This window comes from Asparagus officinalis, chromosome 5 (assembly GCF_001876935.1).
Source record: "Asparagus officinalis chromosome 5, Aspof.V1, whole genome shotgun sequence".
In the NCBI taxonomy this organism is placed as follows: domain Eukaryota; kingdom Viridiplantae; phylum Streptophyta; class Magnoliopsida; order Asparagales; family Asparagaceae; genus Asparagus; species Asparagus officinalis.
In genome coordinates this window covers 94175555-94198064 of record NC_033798.1, presented here as the reverse complement: position 1 = coordinate 94198064, position 22510 = coordinate 94175555, and the positions used below count along the sequence as shown (strand labels likewise).

General features: G+C 35.5%; 1 protein-coding gene across 2 annotated transcripts; it reads right to left on the bottom strand.

Moving 5' to 3' along the window:
- On the bottom strand, positions 14134-22169 carry LOC109840223. 2 transcript variants are annotated; one of them, XM_020408783.1, is made up of 6 exons: positions 21657-22166; positions 20517-20617; positions 18169-18266; positions 17452-17654; positions 17255-17307; positions 14134-14552 (listed from the first exon to the last, which is right to left on the bottom strand). In XM_020408783.1, the coding sequence occupies exons 1-6, from the start codon at positions 22066-22068 to the stop codon at positions 14505-14507; spliced, it is 915 nt and encodes a 304-aa protein (XP_020264372.1). In that variant the 5' UTR covers positions 22069-22166; the 3' UTR covers positions 14134-14504. The 2 variants fall into 2 exon arrangements, with proteins under 2 accessions (XP_020264372.1, XP_020264373.1); XM_020408784.1 differs by lacking the exons at positions 14134-14552; positions 17255-17307; positions 17452-17654 and having other exon boundaries at positions 18165-18266; positions 21657-22169.

Genomic DNA, 22510 nt, shown 5'->3' with positions numbered 1-22510 from the left:
TTTCGGTCTTTCAGCTACAGCCATTCATGCTAGTGAACCCCGGATGGTGACTGTGGAACGATAACCGCATTCCTCTAGGTATGCTAGGGCAAATGGTCCTGGACGTTTTGGTTTCACTAGACTGAAACGCCATGCATATCTACCGTAGTAGCTGCAGCGCACCGCAGCGATCAGATCTGGAGCGGTTTTTAATTGCTTGCTGTTGCAGTTGATTCTCAACTTCAGCTTTTATAGGCTTTGAAGCAAGTGTCCAGAGACTCAGATTTTTTTATGGAATAAGATATAGGTGCGCAAATATAACGTGAGTAATCGTCTATGAATGATATAAAAGTATTGTTGACCATGTCGCAGGCATCCGTAGGGAATGGCCCGACAAATATGGCGTATGTATCAATTCTAAGACATCGCGAAGAAATCTGTTGGCACGCTAATCTTTTCAACTTTGGGGTCTGTTTCGCCTTGATACATTCAACAGCATATGTTGAAGTCCCGAAAAATCAAGGAATCAAAATTGCCATCAGACAGCAAAGTACGCTCACTGCTCCCTTTGAGATATGACTGATAGCGCTTATGGCCTATAAATGTCGCCGATTTTCCATTATTTAATTTACGCTTGTACCACGTGGATTCCACATGCAAGGATTCATTGTAAGAAGCAATTGTATCAACAAAATATAGGTTGTCATAAAATACTGCAAGTACGGCGGTTCCCACACATTTGAATGTAAAAGATAAACTGAATTGACTGTTTCCCAAATGAACAAGAATAACCTGATTGGGTCCAATACAGAAACAGGAAACCAAATTCCGTCTAAAAGACGGTACTACTCTACAAAGTATCTTTTAAATGCCAAATAATAACCAGCTTTCCTAAGCAGCAACCTAAAGTGCCCGGCAACTTGCTTCCACATCTACCCCGGATTGTCGTCGCCCACTAAAGATGTGTCTTTCACATCACTTGCTTTTCGGTAGGTCATGGCAACCCTGCATAGAAACACTTATGTGAAGTAGTAGCACCAGAGTGGCTAAGCGCACCAAAGTGTTTTCTAAGGTACTGAAGCTTAAATTAACCTCAGAACAGACACAAAGCAAGGAACGTAACCCTTATTATCACGCCAGGCGTGGATATTTTGTACAGTTCCTGTCTTTAGCATGTTCAGAAGCAGGCTTTCTTAGCAGAAAAAACAAACAACCCTGATTATCCTTATGTTGTTTCTTCTCAACTGACGCTTAGCAGCTTCCTTATCATTCGTTTCCTTTTCCCACCTTGCCCTTATCCTTAGGAGGCTAAGGCCAAATGAGCACTTTCTGTCTTATGCTTGCCTTCAAGCCTGTCTTCTTCCTTGGCACACAGTATGAAATGAGCATCATTTTAGAGTCCATTTCTCCTTTTTGGCAAGTTATAACTGAGCCATTAACTGATTGAACTGTGCAGGAAGAGAGCAACAAAAACCCTAGATGCACGTAATAATCGTCGCAAAGATCGAGTTTAAGTTGGCATTAAGGCTTTTGAAGCAATAATGAGAAGCCATTTCGCATAATGTACTCCTGAATATTTCCTTGGGCCTTATACTTATTGAAAATCAAGTGAGGCTGAAAGGCGTGCTTTGTTTGCTACCTATCGTTTTTTCGCAAAACGTTCTCATTTCGGCAAGGAAATCTTTAGGCCTTAGTAATCCGCTTCGGATTCTATGCCCCTGACAGGCTTCGGTAACGCCGCGGCGTTAATGTAGCATAAAACTGCATGCGATTTGAACGCTCCCCACTTCTCATGCTGTCCCTTCTTTGCGAATCAGGAGTGCTTTCGCGCATCTGAGAGGTATGGGGTTTGTCAGTTCTTAATACTATAGTCAAGATCCATGCAAGGGCGGCAAGAAGCAATTAATATGTGTCTCTTTCCAACCTTGAAGTTTGTCCCTTTTAGGGCATGGGAATTGAGTTGATGTTAGGCAGAAATTGTTGCTCGCAGATGCAATTAGGCTGAAATAATAACAAAGTATGGCTCACATCAATAACGCATAATCAATAAAATTCAAATAATGACAATCCCGAATCAGATACCGGCATCAACATTAATATCAAGTCTTTGACAGGTAATATTAACTTGTATAGTGATACGCTTGTTGGGGAGATGAATCAAACATTGACAATCACTCATGTCAAGATAATGAAACTATCTTTGGATGCGATTCATTATTCAACATGTAAACGCTTATAATTGTTGCACAAGTAAAGCCTTATCAATCGCAAATGTGTATACAGTCTAAAATAAATATTTAACCTTCCTTTGGGACCGATTAAATATTTATGACGAAAAGCATACACACCAAACATCTCACGATTCCTCATAGAACAATCTACACAAGAGAAGTTACTCTTGGAACTTCTTGTTTCAATTAATCAATTGGAGTGGAGAGACAACCTTAATCCTTAGTGTCATAATATTGAATTAAATAATTGATTAAAAAAGACCGAATTAGATTTAAATTAAAAAAAATTAATGTTAAATCAAGCTGAATTTCCAAAAACTAATTGGGGTCTCACCTATGCTTAATTAGGGCGGCCATAACTTAATTGACATAAATTAAGTATACCAAAGTGGACCCTCGCATGAAAAAGCGCGAAGCTTAACCATAATGAACACGAAGTTTCATTATAACTTCGGAACAGCGAGGTTCGACTGTATTTGAGTACGAGAACTCACTTAAGACAGCGGAACGCGAGGATTCGTCTGAAAATGAATGGAACGCAGAGAAGTTCGTTGATAAAAGAACGCGAGGTTACAACTTGGGAACAGAATCGCGAGGTTCGTTAAAAAATGACGCGAGGTTCAACTGAAGTAACGAACGCGAGGGTTCGTGCTGAAGTAAGACGAACAGGCGAGGTTCGTCTGAAGTACGAACGCGAGGTTCGTGCTGAAGTTCGAACGGCCGAGGCTCGACACTGAAGCACAGAAGCAGCGGAGGTTGCCGTCTGAAGTAACGGAACGGCGAGGTTCGTCTAAAAGTGACGAACGGCGGAGCTCGTCTGATAGTAAACGAACGCGAGGTTCGTCTAAAAAATTGAGCTGAAGCTCACCTGAGTTGAACGCGAGGTTCACACTTAGAACGAACGCGAGTTGGCGTTAAAATTGAGGCTTGACCCACCTGAGTTGAAACTGCAGAGGTTCACGCTTAGAAGCGAACGCGAGTTCGTTAAAATTGAGCTTGACGCTCAACAGAGGCTGAGTTGAACGCGAGGTTCGACCTTAGACAGAACGCAGAGTTCGTTTGAAATTGAGCTTTGAAACGCTCCACCTGAGTTGAAACGGCTGAGGTTCAGCCTTAGAAGCGAACGCGAGGTTAGTTGAATTGAGCTTGACGGCTCTACAGATGAGTTGAACGCGAGGTTCACGCTTAGAACGAGACGCGAGTTCGTTAAAATTGAGGCTTGGACGGCTCGACCAGCTGAGTTTGGAACGGCGAGGTTCACCTTAGAACGAACGCGAGGTTAAAATTGAACGAACGCAGAGGGTAAAATTGGAACGAACGGGCGAGTTTGCGTTGAGGTAACGCACCTCCTTAAATTTTGCGCCATGAACCCTTAGGGTTTTTTCCCAATTGAAACCGCCGCCGTCAACTTCAAAAAATCTTTGGATTTTTATTTTCACCCAACAGATCCAGAATTAGAAAAAATTAAAGAAAAATCGCAAGCATAGCATACCGAAAACTTTTCGTTACTGTTGCATACAATTATAGGAGTGAGTCCGAACCCAAAATTTTTACTAGTTTGCATCCGACGTCCAAAAAATTTTAGCTGTTCATAACCGAACCCAAAAAATTGAATCTTTAACAGAGATTTAAGATCAAAAACCCAATATATAACTTAAATCCTAAGAATTAATCAAGGTGGCTCTCGATAGGCCACTTGTTAGATCTTACATCAATAAAACTTGAGATCTAAAACCATATAGCGCCATGATTAAATTCAAAGAGATTAAGCAATGATGCTAAAAGAGCGGAACGGCTTTATACTGAATCCAGTTGCTTATCTTGATTTTGGTTTTGATCTTCTAACGCGTTATGGGTTGTTCTGCCTTAGCGGCGAATTTTCTCTCTTAGAGGGGGTGAAGAGAGATTAGAGAACGGTGTAAGCCCTAGTTAAGGGACCATGAACGCCCTTATTTATAGATTGTTGTAGCTTTTATAATTTAGCCGCCTCAATAAATTACAATTAACAACGCTGGTATCTGGCACATATGACGCGCCATGATTACATTTTAAATACCGAAATTTAACGCCCCAACTTAATTGGAATCACTTTAGTGGTTAATCGCCTGAAAGATAGCAATAGACATTGATTAATGCATATGTGCCACCAATAGATTTATTAGATTAAATGCCAACAGTTCTTGGGCTCGTGGACGGTAGGTAACTGTTGCGCGGAAACGCACGTAAAATGTGTGTGTTTGGTGTAGTTATTTTGGTTTGTTTGGTCTTCTCTCTCGGTGTTTGGTTTTGGTTCCTCGAAGCACAACAAATTGACGTTCCTAGAAGCATAACAAATTGGCTTCCCTCGCACAAAACAGCTCGCCGGCAGGACGCGTTCTTTAATGGGTTTGAAAGCCTGAACGGGCCACAACATTAGTGTCAATTATAAAAATCTGGCATTTAAACTCATAGCCGACGAGATTGAACGTGGATTGTCATGATACCCTCTGCAATGAAAGTTATTTTGCGCACAACATTCTCTTCCCAAATCTTGATTAGCGCAGTGAATAGGTCCACATTTGCTTAACATTAAAAGTGGATGGCGGGCATTTAATCATTGGGCTTCAACAAATGTTGGCTACGTGGTCGGCGAAGCGGGGGCCTGATTGTGTTTAGGAATCCAATCAACTGCTACATGCTGCCCATGCGCCCCTCTTTTGCTTTTCAGCACAGTGTTTAAAATTACTTAGTGTTAATACACGTCTAATATAATATATGCACCGTTGTTAAAATATCATAATTAAATATTTTTGATTTATTTTGCTAACTAAATTTATTCTAACACTTTCAATTTTAATAGTTTGTGCTTATTTTTGTGCTCTAAACTTTAATATTGTGATTATTTATTTTCTTTAATGTTTGTTTAAATGAGCTAAGTGCCAATATTAATTTTTCATGTTGATATTTGAATTGATAGAAAATAATATAATTTAAAGCTAATTTAAATTTTTAAACTATTATTTTAATTAAGCATGAAATGCAAGCTTCAATCAGAAAGTAACGGTAGCTACAAGAAATGACAAAATATTAAAAATAGTGTTATACAAGCAAGGTGAAAATATTGTAAAAATCGGCAATAAGACAAAACAATTAGATTAAAAATATACTAAAAATAATACAAAAGCGACATATGACGTTTTGGTTCGTCATCATTGATAGAGTTCATAAAATTATAAGCTAAATATTAATGCTAACTCTAGTATACTTTTAGCAGTGATAACATCCACTATAAGCATAAAAAGTACTGGAAAAAATTCAAGAAAATTTCCTTCTACAAGATTCCTATTTCAGCATCAAAAATATATAAAAGCTATTGCTATAAAATATTTAGTAAAATATTATCTTTTATTCTTTTTGTTGTATTTTTTTATTAAGTTAAGATCAACCTTTTTGACATTTATCATTTTCCGAGCGATTTTAGAGTAGTGTCTTCATCATCTACATCAATTATGACATGGGGTTGGAGTTTTTATATTTTTTGTACTGTTTTCTTTCCTAGCTGCATTATGCTTGTTATCTTCTCGTTTAAGCTTCAGCAAAAAATTTTAATGTATTTTTAATAGTCCAACACAATACTTCTAGAAATACCAGACTTTGATTTTTTTTCTATTTTAATGAGAATAAATGTGAATTTCCATAGTATACTGAAATTCTTTGTGTTCCTAATTTATTCTTAAATAAGATTAGGAGCTACCTCTTTTTTCCTTATAATATATTACTTCTGGATGTGCATGCTAATAAGAAAGTTTTTGTTATGTCAATAATATTAGTCCGTATTGCTCTATCATTCATCATTTTTTCATAAAAAATCTAAACTAAATAGCTGTATTTTTTATTGGGGCCAATTTGTCTTAGATATGATAATATTTAATATTTAATTTCTTTAGTATTTAAAGAATAAAGTATAAAATTTTATGAATACGTATTTTAAGCTAATTGTTTCTTATATCTTTCCATGGAGAATTCTTTTTTTTTGATGTGGAATAAAAATTATCAAATTATTCTTCACTGTAAGACTCAGTCAGTGTTTTTGTTAATATAATGATGCCTAATGTTAATGCGCATATCTGCAAGTGATTCATGATGTTTTTTGAATTTTAGATTTATTTTTGTCAGCTTTTTCCATTTGCAATGGAAATAGGGTAGCTTGATTCTTTTATGGATATCTCTAAAGCATTCCTATAAAGTTTCTCCAGATACATAATTATTTATTATTCTTTTACGCAGACGCTATAAATATTATGCAATATCAAAGATTAAATGTTCTAAATATAATCAATTAAGTATTAATTTATTATATTATAGTCTTTATCATGCTTTATTGATTTAAACATCTATCATGTAATATACTAAATGTGTTTTTATTGCTCTTACTTATTAATAAATTATAAACAGTTACTTTATTTAATAAAGTTGATGATAATTTTTAAGCTATAATATTTTTTAATTTTTATTCTTTAATGCATCAGACGTTTTAAATGTGCGATTCTTTATTGGCTTTTATTAAAGTATCAACTTAGACTATCTTTTTAGATGGCTACAAAAAGGGATAATAAAACTCTAAATGTAGAATTTTATGATATATATGATATATCTGATATATATATAAGTATATATATATATATATATATATATATATATATATAATATATATATATATAGTTATATATATATATATATATATATGTATTATATATATATATATATATGGTATATATATATATATATATATGTATATATATATATATATATATATATATATATAGTATACATATATATATATATATATATATATATATATATATATATACTATATGTACATTATATATATTATATATTATATATATTATATATATATATATATATATATATATATATATATTATATATATATGTAGCATATATATCATACATACATACAGTTAGCATAGCATAGCATACATACATACATAGCATACATAATACGAATACATTACATACATACCATACATATATATATATATATATATCTATATATATATATAATATATAATATATATATATATATATATATATATATATATATATATAGTATATATATATATATATATATATATATATATAGTATATATATATATATATATATATATATATATATATATATAACATATACTCCTATAATATTACAGTATGTATTATAATATATATATATATATCTATATAATATACATATGTATATATATATATATATGTTATGATATATTGATATATGTATATATATATATATCTATATATCTATATATTATCTATATATATATATATATATATAGTATATATATATATATATAATATATATATATATGTATTATATATATATATATAATATATATAATATATATATATAATATATATATATATATATATATATAATAAAGATATATATATTATATATTAGGTGAAAGAATACAAAAGCAATTACACTTGTTCTTTGGCCAAGGTTTAAAATTTCAGCCCTTTTTTTTGAACTTTGATATTGTGCATTTGTAATTTCTAAACTTTGGTTACTGTTTTTAAAAATTAATTTTAAGTTTGGTACCTGTAACTTCTAGTGTTTCAGTATGTCGGTGGTAAATTTTTAAATGTCAGAATATTTGCTTACAACTCCAAATTTTGAGAGTGTTTTTTTGGGAAATTATTTATAAATTATAGTTTAATTTAAAAAATTAAATTCAGGATGACTTCCCAATATTTTCAGATTTGATGTCTACTAAGTTAGTAATTTTGAAATTTTAAGAGTTTTTTTCATAATTTTTTAATTTTTGAAAGAATTTTTTTATTAAATTTTTATAACTTTTGAGGTTCAATTTTGCTACAAATTTTAAATTTTTTAGGTGGCGCTGAGGCATAATCTCTTGATTTCATCTTTTATTATTTATGAAATTTAAATTTTAGAATTTTATGATGGTTTTTTATAATTTGAAGCCTTTTGAGGGGTGTCTTTATAAAATTTTTTGAGACCACAATGAGGGTATTAATTAGAAATTTTAAAATTCTTTGAAAGCTAGTGTTAATTTCTTGATTTCATATTTATTAATTTTAAGTTTTTAAATGTTATTATTTTTTAGGTGCATCATGGTAATGGCGCTTGAATGCCATCTATATTGGTTTTGTATGTTTTAAAATTTTTAGAATTTTTAGAGTGCTCATTTGTAAATTTTAATCTCTTTGAATTAATCATGGCTATATGGTTTTAGATCTCAAGTTTTATGATGTAGATCTAACAAGAAGGGGATGTGATTTTCACTAATAGATAAGAAGAGTACAAACTGAGATTACAAATCACTCAAACTCACCAATTAATCTCACCAATAAAGCTCTTAATCTCTCAAACAAAACCCTAACCAATAGCTCCAGAAAATACATCTTTTCTTTGCTCCAAATATCCCCTATATTGCTCTCCCACAAAACCCTAAAACGTGTTTAGGATTATATATCAACACAAAACCAAATCAGAACAAGAAACCAAATTCTAGGTCTGACCCGACTGGCGGTCGACCGTCCAAAGCTCGCGGTCGACCGCGGACTAAGGACAGAACCCAGAAAACAATTACAGGGTTTGCCGGTCGACCGCGGCAGTCGACCGCACCCAACTCCAAACTCTCGGGGTTTGATTACAGGGTTTAGCAGTCGACCGCGACGGTCGACCGCACCAAGCCCAGAATTAGCCCTACGATCTGTGCACATATTCGGTCGACCGGTCTTGCACCGCGGTCGACCGAACAACTCCAAAACCAACTCCATGTGTCCAAAATTCCTGTTCTTCACCAAATCCTTCGCCAAATCTTCAGGAGCATGCTAGAATATACATTTATAACCCTTAATTCTCACAACAGTTTTAAAGTTTTGGTGTAAAAGTTAGGGTCTTTAACATTCACAAAGCTTAATTGCACTTAAGTATTTTATATTTTCCTCTACTTTACACTTATATATCTTATTTATTTTTTATAGCACTTATATACCATAAAGTCTTTAAAACTTACACTCATATAGCTTCTGTTTTTTTTGGCAGCACTTTCGTAGCCTCACTTTCCTTGGGTTCCTACTTTGTGAAATCAACTTGAACCAATGAACCCTCATACTATATATATATATCTTCCGCGTGATAATATGAAAATGTTTATTTTTCCCACTCAACGGCCTTCTTCGTTAAGCTTATTTTTGCAGATACATGCACTTTCATTATTATAGAAATATTATATCTTGTGTATATTTTACTAGCACTTAATACAGAGATTATACACGCAATTAGACTTTCCTTTATGAGTTTTATACGTGAGCTATTGCGCACCTTCAAAATTCAACACACGATACGTTGATCATGACAAACATGAACCAGTGGCTTCTCTTGTCTCGTTCACATGCCCTACTTCCTCTCTCCTCAACCTCTCTCCTTTATCATCAGAAAAAAAAAAGACATTTGCTCAAGTCTTCTTCAATTGATGAGGCAACAAATGGAGGGGGGGTCAAATTCAAGAGACAGGGAAACTTTACTCTCTTGATTAAAGAAGGGTTCAAATTAAGTAGTACTCTGAAAATGGATCCTAAGAATCTAACTATGCTTGTGTGGACCTAAATAAAGTGCACAGTTTTAAGCCAAATGCCTTGTTATTTGTAAAAGGGGCCCCCTCGGGTTTTCACTAAAATGTCCTCAAGCTCCAGTGCTGATGGAATGTTCACATTCATTCTCTTACCGAGCTAAAAGCCGATGTGGGACTCAACTCGACTATCCTCATTGACTAAAGCTGCTGACGAAATCTAAAGCTTTTCTTGGTTTCTTCTGCATTGCTCCATGCCTTCTCGTGTGGTTGGAACAATTCAACAAGGTTTTAATAATTAATAATAATAGTAGTAATAATAATAATTAATAAATGTAATATATAATAGTATCATCCTCCTAGAAGTATCAATAGGCATAAATCTGTGACGTTAGCTACTAGTTTTAATTCTTCGGCTATCAGCAGTTCCTATATTGCCCAGGGAAAAGTAGACTACTGGTTCAAGTCCTAAAAAAATTATAGCATACTCATTGTCGTAGGAGAGGATTTCCTCCTTGACTCCTTATCGTCTATGTGGCACAATCCCCACCATCCTCATAAAGTAGGAGAGAGAGCGTGTGAGGTGAGTATTTGTGCCTATTTCATGAGGATGGTGGGGATTGTGCCACATAGGCGACAATGAGGAAAATCCCCTCCTATGATAAGGATGGTGGGGATTTCCTCCTTGACGCCTCTAAAATCACATGATTGAGTGACATTATGGACGATCCGTTCCGTTGAACTTGATCTACATATTCTAAAACCCCAACACACCAAGTTTGGGGTGAACCCGTCGTCGTTTGACCCTCCATCGAGCCATGTGAAAAGTTCTATTCATTCAAAACCGTTAAAATTGATACGAGTGGATGAAGGGTCAAACGACGACGGGTTCACCCCAAACTTGGTGTGTTGGGGGTTTAGAATATGTAGATCAAGTTCAACGGAGCGGATCATCCACAATGTCCAAAAAAAAATCCCCTAATTGATTAATAGATGTAATGATTATATAGAATTAGTAAATGATCAATATACTCATTGGATAAACAACAAGTGATTAAAACCTAAGGTTTCATAAAATAACACATAAACCCCTCCACTCGACATGTAAACTAAATGAGGGCGAAGCTTCAGTGTAGATCGATCATAGCGACGTGGGAAAATCCTCCCCCTTGTTTATAGAATCACGTACAGTCCTGATTAGCAATTGGCTATGAGATGAAAAATATCGGAAAATTTTACCGTATTAATCATGAAACAGATAGAAAGAAGAAGGCCTTGAGTTGAGGTAGCTCAGATCTTTTAGGGTTATAGCAAGAAAGCTACAGTCAAGGCTTCTTCTTTGTTGTTCCATGTGCTTCCTCTGCAACGGTGAAGGGATTCTTATTTTCTAGGGTAAATGCTGGCTAAGGAATTCACTGAGGTACAATAATACAGGGCAGCGGCCTCACCAGATTTAGAAGCTACTTAATGAGGAAGCTTTCCAGTGGAAAGCATTTATTTACATGGTGTTCAAAAGAAAGAATCCACTTAAAATTTTTCCATAAATAAATAAATAAATGACAAAAAAGCTTATTGGACTAATGAACGATACTGGAAACTTTCTCGGGTATATTTGAAAAAAAAAAACTCATGTACATCGTAATTTGCTTTACCTTTGACCAAAAGGGTTCTCATCCTTCGAAATACCATGAGCGTGCGATGGACTCTAGCAGAAACTTCGCCCGGTGGAGGGGGGTAAAACGCAATAAGCTCGGGCATTTTTTACATAACTCCAAACACTTGCAAAATTAACATGGTTAGGTCTAGCATAACACACGCAAACCAGTGCGGTCAAATGACTAAACTGCCCCGAAACTTTTCACACTGTTTTCAGAAAACCTCCATGTATGTGCACATTGTTTTCACTAAACAGTCAACATAGAGCAGTGATAATTTTGGACGTTGGAATGTTGGGTAGACCACTTCTTAGATCATAATTGTCTGGCATTTAACGGATGGTTATTATATCCGAAAGTGGAAGCGGAAATTAGTCTATTTATATAGAGGTTCTAATAAAAACCTCCTTAGCCTAAAAACTAAAAACCAATATCATCCAATGGCTAGGATTCAGTCAACAGACACATGTATTAATTACCTCATTAAACACATGCATTAATTACCTCAACGCAGTGAATCCAGATTCACTACAATGATTCCAGATTCATTACCTCAACGAACACGTCCTTCACTACAGTGAATCCAGATTCACTGCAGTGACGAACACGTTTTTCACTGTAGTGAATACAGATTCACTGCAGTGAATACAGATTCACTGCAGTGAATCCAGATTCACTGCAGTGAATCCAGATTCACTGCAGTGAATCCAGATTCACTATATTTGATGGAATATTGTTAGTTATATTAACCAACGAAATATTAATTATCAGACAGTAAAGTCTGTGAACGTGTCTGAATAATATAACAAATGGCGATGGTGAGGATCTAAATTTGTGGTCTAAATTCCATGCTTGAGCTCAGCAAATGTCATCAGGAACCGAAGAATGAAGCTTGTAATGCAGTTTAACAAAGATTTCACTGTAAGTTGCACTCGTCAACCTAACAACTTCCTTTTGGCAAGTGGAGTTAGCTCTAGCGTTATAATAACTCTTGCCAAACGCCAATAAAAGTACAAGAGCATGCAAATATACCAAACCTCTTTGCTCTCGCTCCCCAACTCTCGTTGCCAAATGATGCTTTAAATGTGTTTTTCTACGGCAAGAGGTAGTTCTGTTCATTTGCCCTCACAAGTATTTCATATTGTACTTGATGGGGGGGAACCGCTGCTTTGTTCTTGGTCATTAGGTAAAGGGAACGAAATTCTGTTTGAATAAATTTTGTTTTGAACACAATCATATATGCAAATTATTAGTTTAATTAGATTAGCTCAAATTTACAATCCCTCCAATTTCCACTGAGAATGGTTCCTTACTCTTTATGACCACTTGGATAATCATGAGAGCATTTCATACTTTGAAACTCTTATAAGGAGAACATTTCCTAGGTTACTATCAGAGTATCAAAAGAAGAAACAGAAATTTAAGAGATTGCAGAAGTTGGTTCATTCCTCCTCCCAGTGTAAGAAAGGCTGCGTTGGAGACCTCTACATTGCTCATCTAGAAATCTATACGAATATTACCGCAGTAGATGCTCGCTTGTTAGATGCGAAAGATGTCCTTAATGTCCTTAGGAATCGTGAGGGTTTATGGTCTTCATGTCGAAGAAGAATGGAACGAGATATATATAATAGGACCACAAACTCTTGCAGAAAATCCTATCCTGATTCCATACTAAATACTGCCTTGCCGCGCCTTCCATGTCATTTGTATGTTGGCCTGTATCTTCCGAGGACCGAAGGTTTATTAAAATCTAGTTCTCTTATAGTTCAGTAGATTATTATCAAGTCGCTTGATAGAATTACATATAGCTCTCTAAGAAACTCATGCTATGTTTCGACAAACAGAATTAAAAAGCAGTCACGACTAGGATGGATAGTTGCATCATGATACTCAAAGAATTACCTGACATAAATACGCGATGGTCATTCTTCAGGTTTCTCGTTCTCCAGTGGTTTTGAAGAATTATTGTACAGGGCGTCAGCACGAGCAGCGACAGTTGTGCTGGAGTGCTGCGACATAGGAAAGCACTAACTTCAGCAGATGTGGACAGAAAATAGTGAAGAGTTAAAATGTTAGGTTGCCGCCATTGATTTCGAGATGTACTATATTGTGAACAACTTAAGTAGGTATACATAGAGTAACAGGAAGATGGAAGAGTACCCTCTCAGTATTACCCCTTCAGTTACCCTCTCAGCATTACCCCCTCAGTGATATACATGTGTGGCACTGTGGCTCCTACTCTTCAGTTTTACAGCAAATTACGTGATTGTGTTGAACGATATGCTCCCTACGATGCATCACAAGCAGATTCCATCTTGGAAATTCTTTACATTTAAGCAAAAAATTAGGGAAGAAACTGTGGATGTCTCTATGTTTATGTTAAGTATAAGATATTTGTAATGATCGTGCCTGCCTCAACTTACATTTTCGAAAATAAATAACAGCAATTCAATTGATAATGTGAGATGCATATACACTAGGGATGATCCTCGCTAGGGTCCGTTCCCTGACAATAATGCCACTCAAAAGAGAAACAGGCAATATCCATTCAAACCAGGACATCATTTTGATAAGAAATGTTTAAAAAAGAAGACTAGTTTCCATTATTGAAACGGTTTCTACCATTTTATATCAAGCAAAGACAGCCATCAATGGATCGCAAAATACAATTTTCCAAAAGTTCATTACACCGGAATCTTTCTTTTGAAGACATGATTCATCAACTTGAAGATAAAAATATTCCATTCAGTTATCAACAGAACAAGATGGTCAGCACACAGAAAGTTTATCGGTGGACTGACAAAGAAACAAATTGAAGTTCCATGTACATGATAAATAACTTACAGTATATCTTAATGACAGTAAACAAATCAACAGAATATACACAATCTAACAAAACTCAGGGAGTCTGCCAGATGATGATCCGCTCCTGTCCTGGTTGAACTTGAAACCCATATTTCCCCAGTGTCAAGCAGGCATTTTTTTCTCCAACTGATAGCATCATTTGTGGATGAATCACTCTCAGCATTATTTTGAGTGCTTAGACTTTCTATCATCATCGTCACTTTCTAGACCCTGCCAAGCACAATAAACTTTACTATTAAGCTTACAGCCTCCAGGTTACAATCTTTCCTATTTTTAGCAAAAACAGTTGAGCACTGTCTGTGTCCATCTTCCTAGGGAAAGTATGGGAAAGGATTCACAATTATTTAAAGAAAGAATTGAAAAGGAACAGCATTCAGAGTAGTGTTTATAAGTGTTTATAAGTGCCCATTAGTACAGCGCTATTGGAAAACTGGATATGAACATTTGCTCAAATGAGACAACAGTAGAAATACACGGAACTAGCAGTGTATTATCTTACCTGTTTATTTATCTTTCCTATCACTTTATATGCCAAAAACACAGCTCGAAGCAAGTAAAAAAGAGTTGGTACAACGCTTGCTAAGTTTTACACTGAAAAAATCTTAATAAAATGTGGTCATAAAATATGCAAATTTTAGCGCATACTATAGATGATACCCGAAAAGTCAAGTAGGAAGTCAGATGGCAATTGGCAGCGTTGCTGTGAATAAAGAAATTGAAATGGAAGATTGTAAATATGTTAAAGCAAAAACGAATTGCTAAACTGCATATTTGCTCCAACACAGGGCACAAAGCTAAAAAAGTTGTAGGCAGGCACTACGGCAACAAATTGTGTGCATAATAGGAAAGATTATGGTAACTTAAAATGCCAAAAGAAAAGTTGTCAACTAAGATCTAAGGAAGTAATTGAATTACATATCTTCAGGTTATTTTAAGTAGCTTAAAAGTAGGTAGATGGAACCCTCTAATTTAAAGGATCAGGTTTATCTCTAAGTGGAATGACAACTCTTATCTGTAATGAGCAGAGGTTCAATTGAGCTTTGACTCTTTTCTTATCTTTATCTCTTGCAGCTGCGGCGCCGGCAGAAGAAAAAAAAAGGGTCAGCGGTCCGGCAATCTTAGCAAATATTAGTGGTGATGTAACTACCCCCAAAGCATGGTCCCATCTCGGGTATTGATTGAGAAATTGAATGATTTATAATGTAAGTCTAAGGATTCAAGTGCAACATTGACTAGTCATTTTTGGCAATGGATTGAGCCAAACCATGTATTACACTCAGTGGACCTAGAGCTTACATCGCGCCAACAGGCTCGCGGGCCCCGGGCATGACAGGGAATGTCAATGAATGGCAGAATAAAATCCCACAATACTAAATTAATATAGTGATTTAGTTTCAAGATTCCATATCATGACATTAAAGCATGCTTTAATTTCATTAACTGAAGAGACATGGGACTAAAAGAACGAAAGAAATTTTTCTTGGGCTTAAAATAATTCAGAGTTTCTTAGATAGATACAACATACTGATCATTTTATGTCTTCTGTTAGCAGTTTTAGTATATAGGAAACCACCCTTGCTAGGCAATCGGAATTCAGAGAGGCACTTGATGGACAAATTTTCAAAACCGACCTATTTGGGTTTTTAATTGCAAAAAACGACCCATTTCAATCTTATTTATAAAAACCGACCCAGTTGGTTGGAACTGGATCGGTTTTTGAAATTTTTTTTCCCAAACTTCACGGGAGTTCAACTCCCGTGAAGTTTTGTTATGAGAAAAACTTCACGGGAGTTCAACTCCCGTGATGTTTCCCAAAAAAATTAAAAAAAACCGACCTGTTTTCAGCCCCTGGCTAAAAACAGGTCGGTTTTTGTAAATATTTTCAAAACCGGTCGTTTTTTGCAATTAAAAACCCAAAGGGGTCGGTTTTGAAAATTTGTCCGGCACTTGATAGGTTAACAGGAGCAGGACATAGGTTGTTTTTAAAGTTCATTTACAACAACAAGGTTTTCTGTAATTATAATTTACCCAAAAAATCCAAAAAAAAAAAAGTTTCAAGTGTTTTGGGCAGGCTACATAAAAATTTTTAGACGCCCACTAAAAGGCCAATTATTCTGATTGAAAGATTCTACATACCACTAGGAGAATCAATTGAAACTAAGATGGAGGAGGCATCAAGGTTCAAGTCTCATTTTTCTTGTTTTCTTTTAATCTACATGGCAAGGAAATGCACACCAATACATTTCTAGGACGCATATCTGAACACGCACCAAAACAGTCGATGTTTTCCCTATTAGACCCAGCTGATTTCTAGAATGTTTTCAGAGATATGAATGTTGGCTGTCTTCATATGAAAAAAGAAGCTGCTCAAGTACAACCAGAACTAATTTCCATACAACTTCCAACCTATTTAATATTTGTAAGTGGTAGGTCAATTTTTTCATAAATTATTTGAACATTTATTTCCTAGCAAATATGGCGTCAAAGAGCTGTCAAATCAGGTCATTGTTCTTTAAACCTTTATCTCAAACAAAAGCAAACAATACCATAAACCATATTCCATATATGCCGAGCAGAAAATCTTAGGCTTGAATCGAAACCATCACTTGTGTATGTTGGTATCTCTGAGTGTGTGGGAGTGCATGCACATGTGTGAGTGCGGGTGTACATGTGTATGTGTATGTACTTGTACATGGATGTTTACAAGTATGTGTGTTGTGTTTTCCCAATTAAAGCTAACAGAATCAGCAATAGAAGCATTGATATTGTCTTTAATACCTGATTGGTAACTTGGAAACAAAAATATCTATATTTGTACATGTCCATTAAAGTAAATATTAACACACCAAGATCTTATTAGTTTTCAGTCCTGTGATGACATTTCAAAAGGTAAGAAGGTGTAACATGCTTACCGAGTTGCTTTCAATCTTATCAAAATCATCATCAAAACCATCATCACCATCATCTGAAATGAAGCATACAGCAAATAAATATAATGTAATCATTTTTGTATTGAACAAACTTTCTCAGAAACAATACTTCAGTTGAAGAACCATTATTCATGTAATCATGCACTGGGTGCATAAACAGTTGAAAATAAACACCATACCTGGACCCTCATCATCAGTACCAATATCTCCAAGAAGAAACACATCCAAGTCATGCTCTGCAGTTGAAGTCCTACTTTGCAAGATTGCTCCTTTCGTTTCTTCTGCAGGGTTTGGAGCTGGAGTTGAGTTCTCTTTGACCCCATCCTTTTGTGTTCTTTCTACTGATTCCACTTTTAGGTTTTCCATATACTGCTTTTCATAACTGAGCATAAAGAGAGGGATCAAGTTACAAGTTACCTAAAGATTTGAGATTGAACATGTCTAGCACCCTGTAAAAAGAAAAATCTTCAAAGTAATAGTGTATATGTGATCCATAACTGCTAGTCATATGACTCATATCGTAACATCATTGAAATCTAAGTAGTTTCAACATGGTTAAAGAAGTTTATTACAAAAAGCATAAAAGTGGAAGTTACAGCGCATCCAGTAACATGATTCAACTAATCTGACAGGTTTATGTTATTCAAAAAAATGCTTTCACTTGCAAAGCACATCATTAATCATGATAGAGAAATAAATCGACCATGTTGCTGATCAAGTAAGATGCAACCAGCAGCAGGGTCCATATCAATTTAAAAACAGAATGCATTCTTGAAAGAAAAAGAAAGGTGTTCTACCAGTGCTGTGCAAGGTTTGGGAGTCAACTTTAGCAATTATTAAATGGATGCTACAGGCATCATAAAAAAGCTACATCTACATAAGAGTTCGAGACTTACGGAGCCACATAATTGTTAACAAGTATGAAATATATCCGCCAGAATTTTCGCTCTTTCATGTATCGTGGGCACAGCTCATATCTAAATTTTGATATTTCCTGCAGCATGAAATTAGTGTTTAGGTAACAGGACCTAAATAAGACTTCACTGTACTAACAAAACCACACAACATATAATTAATCATAGGATCATGCACAGCAAGAGTAAGACGTGCTTTTCATGCTGTTATGGTTTCTATCCAGTGTTTTAAATGTCGTCCGACATGTCGGATTTAGGGGTCAACCGTCATGATATGGAGTTTTTTAATACGTATTACGTTTTCAAGGTTCATATCAGATATATCGAGGGATATGTCAGATATGTTGAGCGAATATATCGGGTGATATGTCAGTTATGTCGACCGATTTTTCGGTCTGAAAAATTGGCTGATTTTTTTTATTTTTTTGGTTATGTTTGTCAAATCATGTTTGAGTTTAAATTCTTGATTGTCTTAATATTAATTCCAAAGACACAAACTGATAAGTTAAGGGAAATGGAAAAAAAGACCGAAGTAATATCTGTCGCTCATCTTCTCTCTCTCCTTCAACATCTCATTGGTATCTTCTCCGAGCTATTCCTTCGACATCAATATCGAGCGATCTTCTCTCTTCTTAACCGCTAATATCGGATTTCTCACATCTTTCCTTCAACATCAACCTTAAGCATCATAAGTTATTTACTCTTTTATATGTTTAGACATTAGAATTTTTTAGGTCTATTTAGATGCTATTTATGATATATATTACACACATGCACACCATACGTTATGACAATCCGATATTTTTTTCATGTCTCCCGACATATCCCCGATTTCCACTATCTGATATGAATTTTAGCCGTCCGACATGAACCCGACATCCAACATTTAAAACCTTGTTTCTATCAGAAACAATTCACACATCCTATATAGTTCAAGCACCAATATGAATATAGATAGTAACATACACTTATACAGTGCTCTACATAAGTGGATAGGAGGAAGAATAAAATATTTGATTGATAGATTCAACTTATCAATAACAATAGTATGCAAGATTAAAAAAAGAATCAATTTGATGAATTAGATAGAATTTTACATAATGAGGTCAATCAAGATAATTTTAGAATATTCTGACTATTAAATTTTTCGGCTTGTGATTTTTATATCATGTAAAGATTCGCAGTCCGTCCAGTTTATGAAATTATAGTTCTCTACACTGAAATATATTTTGGCAGAAGGGCACTAGGAAGCAAAGTGACCATGGGACTTTCCCTTCAGCAGAGTTCTCATTTACCGCCAAAACTGTTGAGTTCTTTCGAAAAGTAAGGATTATTCCTCATCAATCTTCCATAGTTGTTTTCTTTTTGTTTTTGTTACATATGTAAAACAGAGCCAAGCCAAAGCACTCTGTCTAAAAGACTTAACACATGCCAGAAAGACAATACACTACACACTATAAATTCTAGAAGTACCATCAATGCCTTTTAACTAAAATAAGTAGTTAAAAATAATTTGTGATCTCAAGCCTATGAATACAAAACATACAGTCACAGAAAAAATATACAATATTACAAACAAGAGCCTGAGGCTCTGAGCGCATGAAAGATAAATCAAAAAGGCATTTCCTTCAATTTGAAAATTGAACAACACACTTGGCTTACTTAAAACACACATCCTTGACAACCTGAGCATTTACTGTATCATGACAACTCGACAAATTGCAGATGCATGAAAGTTTGAGCTAAAAAGTACCTAAATTTTGTCATTTACTTGACATTTCTGCTAACTATTATTCCGATATTCTGATGGATCAATCATTAATTACTAAGGAACCCAAAACAAAAATGGCTGTTCACAGCATGAGTTCTATCTTAAGTCTCAACATCATATAATACGAAGTTGATTATGCTGGTTCTAGTTCCATTATTTTTGAAAACCAGATAAATAAACTCTGGTAGATCTATCAAATATGATCATACAAGGATATATTATAGTGTCAGAGAAGTGCGATAAGAACAATGCATATAATGACATGCATTCCTCTTCTACTCCCCCCCCTACTTTTTCTACCTTATTTTGGTCAATACTCTTGCTATTTTGATCGGTACTCTTGCTACATCACAAACAGTTTCATTCCTTATATGCCTTATATGGGTTCCTAAAACATATCCACATAACATTGTTAAATTAAGAAGAAGACACATCTTCAATGAGATTCAATAATACAAATAAGCGTAACTAACAACTATAGAGTCAGAAGTAGACATGCATACACATACACAAAGAAGTAGTAGTTACTAGTTAAAAGGCATATAATAACAGAAAATACCTTCACAGTTGAGAGAACAAGTGTAGCATGCCTTGCTTGCCATTCATTAAGATCCTGCCGCACATTCGACACTGTTGGGACCTCAGATATCTCAGGTTCATCTATACTCAGAAACCATAAAAGAAGAGAAATTTAGCAAAGTGAAAAACGGAAGCAAAGCCTCTCTACGTCTGACCTACAAGCCAATAGCGAAAATCTACTCTGGAGAAAAAAAAAGATTGAATATGGAAATTCGCAAGTTAAAATAATGACCATTAACACTATTCATATTTTCACTACATCAAACTGGAGCAATAGAAGACACCAAAATGTGTTTGAATTTATATAATCTTAACATTCTAGAAAGGAAGTGTACAAAGTTCACTACATGAAGAGCGTGACAATGGATAATTCAATATAATTTTGTGAGCTCTATCATGCCACATTTAGAATTTTGATCTTATTGCCAGCAAGATTTGGACCTTAATTCTCAACGCAAAATTGCAGTCTAATTGAAATGTCAATCCTCCAAGATTGATCTTGCCACATCAACAATACTAGGAAAAGAGAGAGTAAACCTCAAAAGTGTCTAGATCCAGTGAAATTCACCAAATATATGCTTTAAAGTTATGCATGACATTTTAAGCAGAGACCGCCATTATTCTAGCAAAAACAGTTAAAGGCTGCTCCTATAATAATACCCAAGTTTACTTCTAATGATAAACTTTGCACGCACATCAAACAGAAAATTCACAGAATCAAACAGAAGCAAATGAGACAACCTAAAAGAGGGGGGGAAAACGAGTAACTGTGAAAAGAATCGGCACCCTCCAATCTATGACAACATCACACTGTATCATGCACTTTGTTCAGATTATCCCTCTCCATGGAAAGCCAGAAAGTCAAGGTAAAATGCATAGCTTCTCTGTATAAGATGAAAAGCCCTATGGGAAGATGAAGCCATGAATCACATACAAACTCATGTTTTCTTGTTGGAAAATGGAGATTAGTAAACCCTCGAGAACAATAGAGTCAAAACCTGAAGGTGCATGCATGGTTAATTTCAAGCCTAAATGCCTGTTCCCCCAGGCATTCTAAAATAAATAAATTCAACAACAACTAAAAAAAATCTAGATAGCGAAAATGTCAAAAAGAAATCACCTTCCATAGGGAAATCCCGGAAAGTACAGATCGTAATCCCCTTAACAAACTCCCTCAGCTCATCAGAAACCCCAAACCTCTCCAAGTCCGCAGCCGGGATCTCCTCCGCCGCCGCCCCCTGCGACGCCGAGGGCGCCAACGGCGGGATCTGGATCGGGATCTCGATTTCACCGGCGAGGCTCTTGATCTGATCCGCGCGCTTCAAGGCCTCGATCTTGATCAGATCCGCTTTCCTCGACGCCTCAGCGGCGAGCTCCTTGGACTTCTTGGCCGTCTCGGAGACGAACTCCTGAGAGAATTTGGCTGCGCCCTGGGTGAGCTCTTGAGATCTCTTGGCTGCTTCCTTCGAGATCTCCTGCGATTTCTTGGCTGCCTCCTCGGCGAACACGCGAGCTCGCTGCCAAAAATCCATGGCGGATGTTGGAGAGAGCGTTGAGAGTTGGGTTTCTTCGTGAAAATGGATGGATGGATTAGTTACTGACAGAGAAAAGGAAGCAAAAAGAGTGAGTATGAAGAAAATGGGAGATTCATACCTGGTTGACTCGGAGCGTCATAGACGGCGCATTTTAGTCGATGGCGTGGCTAACTTGAACGGAGGTATTTGCTGAGTCTGAGTTCGAGTCCGAGTCCGAGTCCGAGTCCGAAACGCGGAAGCCACTTCAAAATTGGCTGTGGAAGCGCTTACGTTTGATCACATATTTCAAATAACTAGTATGGCCCACGTCGTTACGCGTATAATCATTTTCATATTTAACTAACTTTAATTAGCGTGCACTGACTTTTTATTTTTTTAAACCGCTGCAATTTGAACTTGTCTCACCTTAAGTTTTATATTTAATTTCATTATTTTATGT

What these genes read in the sequence shown, in the direction of transcription:
- LOC109840223 (XM_020408783.1), bottom strand. Translation starts at nt 22,068, where the DNA reads ATGGATTTTTGGCAGCGAGCTCGCGTGTTCGCCGAGGAGGCAGCCAAG. An exon ending in TTGTTCTCTCAACTGTGAAG is followed by an intron (nt 18,267 to 20,516) that starts GTATTTTCTGTT and finishes TTCATGCTGCAG; the next exon opens with GAAATATCAAAATTTAGATA. An exon ending in ATAAGATTGAAAGCAACTCG is followed by an intron (nt 14,553 to 17,254) that starts GTAAGCATGTTA and finishes TGTGCTTGGCAG; the next exon opens with GGTCTAGAAAGTGACGATGA.